At 43.1% G+C, this 5587-nt stretch overlaps 1 protein-coding gene across 1 annotated transcript in view; it reads right to left on the bottom strand.

Moving 5' to 3' along the window:
* Positions 1-1318: 1318 nt before the first annotated feature.
* ptn (pleiotrophin) overlaps positions 1319-5587 on the bottom strand; it is an 88687-nt gene continuing 84418 nt past the window's right edge. The window contains exon 5 of the mRNA XM_050036784.1: positions 1319-2163. Coding sequence (XP_049892741.1) covers positions 2108-2163 — 56 coding nt within the window. The 3' untranslated portion in view covers positions 1319-2107. The remainder of the gene's footprint in view (positions 2164-5587) is intronic.

Below are 5587 nucleotides of genomic sequence, written 5' to 3' on the forward strand. Positions count from 1 at the left end.
ACCTCCCCGGTGAAAATGTTTGGTGAAAGCTCTGATTTGATTGCCTGATATGAGATCAACAGAACTGTCAGCTCGATACACTCCGTTTCCATCTTCAGTCTGACATTGCGTCCACTCTAACCAATTTCTGTGGCGGAAAGGATAAATTTTCCCTGATCAATCAGGGGTTGACGTCAGCAAAGGCATGCGGTCACAAGATGGTCCCACAACCGAATCAAACAGGATCAGATTCCTTAAGGAGGCTTCAGGATAAGAGAGTGACTTCGGAATCTGAGCCAAGTCCTCAACGAGGGCACGTCTCAAGCCCGTTGTAGACGGGAGGTTCCAGACGTAAAAGCGGATTCAATCAATAGAAACCAACTTATCCCCCTGAATCTAACATCATTTTAAGTCCACACTGATGCGTAGCCATGGCAACATAATTGTTTTGTCGGATTTTGTGCTGGAGCAGAGCGATATTACGAAGACATGCTGATGTCAAACAGCCTCAGTAGCAACATCTGTCTTATGTATAGCCCTGTTTCCACCAAACGCTTTCAGTATGGTACCTTTGGAACCAACAGTAACCCTTCAGAGATGGTACCTAGACCCTAGTGTTTCCACCACAAACAGTGCTCTTAAATGTGAGCGGGGTTGTTGTCACTAACTGCTATCTGAGACCAAAATAGAACAGGCTGCAGTGAGAGTGTCTCTCCATGGGATATTTAAAAATATTTGGTTTGTGCATTTAGTCCTTCTCAGGCAAGCTCAGGGGTTTAGTGTTGCTGGAGCCCACAGGAACGACACTCCATGATGCTTTCTTTTTCTCCGAGTGAGGATCTGGTGGAAGTGAATATATTTATATATTTATACGTTTGAAGATCCACTCATCACTAAAAGTGTATGTCACCCAAGAGAGACAATAAAAACTTAAGTAATGGAACTCATGCATTGAGTAACATTACAAGTTAACGTTCCACCTTAAAATTCGCCGGCAGTCTGCCCAGTGAAATAAAAAAATTTTTCTCCGACTCCAGCAACCAATTCTATTTTGAAGACACCTTAACTAGGACTTTAAGGAAAATCTTGACTTATGGTGTTATGTACAACTGACCTGTGGAGCTTAAGTTACAAGAGAAAAATGGTGAGCACACAATAGCCTGTTGTGGCTAAGCCACTTGTTTCCGACATGCTAAACAGAACATATAAATCTTACACAGTGGACCTTTAAATAAAAGATCAGAGTACTTCTTCTACCACTGTTAACGTCAGTTTAACAGCATGTTAAATGGGTTTTCTTCCTCTGCTGACGATCCACAAGGTGAGAGACACAAACACGTTTTTTACCTTTAATTTTTTTATTCTTTTTTATTTTTGGAAAGAAAGGGAATGTTAACTCCAACTGAGGACTACAATCAGGAAGACTTTAATTTTGTACAGCCAAGAGCTGGAGAGTAAAAATCAGCGGGTATAAATTGAGGTACAACAGAGCAGCGAGCAGGAAAACACACTAAACACAGTCGCAGTTTTTTTTACACTTGTACAGTTTGCTATTTCATGCAGCCTCCAGACAAAACTAACTGTTTACTCTAACTGGAAATGGAAGAAAAATATCATATAGCACAGAGAGACGGGGGGGAAGCGTTACCATTAACTCGAGACACTTGGAAAAATTGCAAATGCACGTCTGATTAATTAAGTGAAGATGTTTAGAGCTTCACTTTTCGCAAAACGCTTCATTAAGTCGAGGCACGGACCAGAGAGTTTTCCAAATTAAAGTTAGGCTATGCAACTGTAAAACAAATCCTATCCAATTTGTTTGTAAGAAAATAATCCTAGAAACAACATCATTAGGTGAGAAAGCTAGTAAACAAACGTCTTTCATATTCATTATTCATCAGTATTACGTCTCCTACCACATCATACAAGTCGTTCCTTATCAGGTGCTAGAGAGAAGAGAAAGTAAAACATGTTTGTCACTAAAAGTCATATTTCCACTGTTTTTGTCAAAGCTCTACAGGCTCCTACTGTCAACCTACAGGACACACAAAGAGGAACCGTGTTGAAATAGGGCAGTGGACGTCTCTCCACCCTCTTCTGTCTTCCTTCCCGGGGACAAACAGCCTCATCAGTCCATTTGGGTGCGCTCTCGCTTCTTGCCTTCCTTCTTTTGCTTCTTTGCATCTGCAAGACAAAAGACAGTGAGAGAGACGGTGTTTACTTTGACACTTTCCCTGCCAGAGGTGGTGTTTTTGCAAATAAACAAATCCCATTGTCTCCGTGAAGAGCACATATGCTCCGCTTCAGATTGTAATAATCAAGCGTATGAGTTTTAATTGGTTTTTTATTTTGCCAGGGTGCAGGTTTAGTGCTGAGACGCTGCATGCAGTCCCTCCTCTCGCTGTCTCCCGGGGATTGATTTGTGGCCGGATGTATGCCCCATGAAAAACCGCTTTATCGACTCCCTGCAACAGTGGATTGGTACCTGGCAGCCATGACAGAAGACACAGTCTGTGGCCTCCTTCTGTGCTTCGCGGCCTCTCCGCTCTGGTGAGCAGGAAGAGAGCACAGCCTGCAGCCGTTTGGCTAGCTAGCTCCTGGCTAGCTGTTTGTTGGACTGTCAATCTGCTGGGCTGTTTGTGTGTATGTGCTTGTCTGTATGCATTTGTGTCTCTCAGCTGAACTGTCTTTTTTATTCTTTGATAATACGCCTGTGTGTGTGCAGACAGCTGTGGGTTACATAAACCTAAATCAATCTGTAGTGAAATGAGATTCCCTGCCGCCAAATAGGCTTTTCCATGGCCTTTTCTGCAAACCATGAATATGTTACATTTGCACGTTCCATACAAATCATATCAACGTTTCTAAAGTGACAATATATCTGAGCTGACGTCATCATCAGGATGTGGAGGGGATGGTAGATACAGTAACAGCTGAGCGAGACGCCTGCCAAGCTGCCGTTTGAAACCAATAAACAACACAATCAGTTTTGTTTTTTTGAGACATCGCTGTGTTTTTAGCTGCTTTTTAACCACTAGACACCCTTTGCTGTTTTAACACCACAGATAGTGAAACTAAAAGCTGCTGTTTTCACCAAGTTACTGTACGTTCAGCTTCCAAAATGGCGGAAGTCATTAATTTTCAATGAGAGCCCGGCGACTTGGGCGACCTGTTCGTCAGCCACGCGTCTTGGGCGACCAAAGCAACCGGAGCGGGTCCAGAGGAGAGTTTAAACACGTTTAACTTTATGGTAATGAGCTCTGACGCGGTTTGGCGACAACCATTTGGAATGCTGACGTGCTTCAATGAAGCGGTCCCAGACAACAAGCCATGTAACTTTGGTTCTTACAACACACTTGTTCCGACAATGGATATCGAGAAGTTTATTACTTGCGTTTGCGCCCACTCAGTCCTTTATCATGTGTCACTGTTCAGTTACAGAGACTGAAATAAAAAGAATGAGGCTTGGGACCGCGTTGTGGAGGTAGTTGGTTGGTCTGGTGACTTTTAAAGTGTGTAATGTTAGTAATAGAGGAGAGAATTGCGGGTTAATGTTGCGACGTAGCATGCAAGTCTTCCTTGCTTGGTTTGAATGGGATGGGAAAAGCAAAGCATTTTATCAACACAGATTTCGTAAAACGACATTAAAATAAAGACTGGACAACAGCAAGCAGCAACTATGTGGCTCCTTTAAATTGACAAGCACGATCGAATGTTCAGTGATTCACGTGATGAGCGACTAGAGCGACCAAAGCTGCCACAAATGTTTTTGACAGTCGTGTTTCTTGGGTGTCCGCGTTATCGCTGCTTTTCCGGCAGGGTTTGAGCCATTAAACCAGGTACTTTAAGCCAAGACATAATCTTTTCCTCACCATAATCACGTGGATTTTTTGCCTTAATCTAACTACATGTTAACCGCAACATTGTTAAAACGTAATGTTGTAATTAACCTGCTACACAACGTACAAATGCAAATATACGAATACGAATACATGGTTTGAAGAAACAAACAAGAAAGGACGGCAGAGGAGATACCTGCACACCAATGCAGCTGGGCTGGACAGCCACAAAAAGGTTCACAGGCTGAGATCAATGCAACATCACGTCAATTTATTTAGGACATCTGTGCATAAAAAGAAGGGTGCTCAAAGTGCGGGTGTCTTCTCTGCCGTCCTTTCTTGGTTGTCCATTGTATTGACGCACCTTTTTTTGTTGCCTTAAGTAAACACAGTTTCACAGCAGCACTAAGACTTCACAAACAGACATAAAAACACTACAAAGAGGTGCAAAACCACCAGAAACAACTACAAGAGGACATAAAATGATCACAAAGAGATGCAAAACCACCTCAAAGTGACAAAAATTTCCACAAAGAGACACAAAATGACCATAATGAGGTACAAAACCTCCAAAACATGCCTACAAGAAGACATAAAATGATCACAGAGATGCAAAACCACCACAAAGAGACAAACGTGTCTACAAAGAGACATAAAAGGACCACAAAGAGATGGTTTGGTAGTCAGGCTTCTGCTCCTCACAGCTGATCTCATCTAATTAGTGGTAGCAGCTGACTGATTGATCACACCTGGTAGGAATCTGTCTGTGTCTGTATCTGTTCTGTGAAGCACTCATGTCAGCAGCTCTGATGATAGTCAAGGACTCAAGCCTTTGCTGCTGCTTTCATTCATGCTTTATTATGTTGTGCACTTTGAGCACCCTTCTTTTGTGCACAGATGTCCTAAATAAACTGACTTTTTTTGCATTGATCTCAGCCTGTGAACCTCTCTGTGGCTGTCGGGTGTGCAGGTATCTCCTCTGCCGTCCTCCAAGATAAACTTTTTTTGTTGCCCTAAGTAGGCGCAGTTTCACAGCAGCACTAAGACAGAAACATACAAGGCCATGATTTGTTCTGCTGTTTGGGTTGCACAGTAGGAAAAAATAAAATGAGCAATGGCTGAACAGACTCGGCTGTTTTGGCTTTAACTGTAACCATAACTTTTAACTTTCAACACCAGAAATGGGAAGTGTTGTGTTGTGTTTGTTGACATCTGCTGTTTATGATGACCTTGCACCTTTCACAATAAAGTGTTAAAAGCTGCTGAAAGTGGAAGTCTTTTATTTTCATCATCTGCAGCAGTCTCACAAACATCGACCACTTACTGCTAAGATATGCTACATTTGTGTGTTCAGCTCGTGCAGGATGTATGGATGGATGGATGGACTGGATGGATGGATGGATGGACTGGATGAGTGGATGGATGGATGGATGGATGGATGGACTGGATGGATGGATGGATGGATGGACTTGATGGATGGACTTGATGGATGGATGGATGGATGGATGGATGGACTGGATGGATGGATGGATGGATGGACTTGATGGATGGATGGACTGGATGAGTGGATGGATGGATGGATGGATGGACTTGATGGATGGATGAGTGGATGGATGGATGGATGGATGAGTGGATGGATGGATGGATGGATGGATGGATGGATGGATGGATGGACTGGATGAGTGGACTGGATGGATGGATGGATGGATGGATGGATGGATGGATGGATGGATGAGTGGATGGATGGACTGGATGAGTGGATGGATGGA

Source organism: Epinephelus moara, chromosome 23, assembly GCF_006386435.1.
Source record: "Epinephelus moara isolate mb chromosome 23, YSFRI_EMoa_1.0, whole genome shotgun sequence".
Taxonomy (NCBI): domain Eukaryota; kingdom Metazoa; phylum Chordata; class Actinopteri; order Perciformes; family Serranidae; genus Epinephelus; species Epinephelus moara.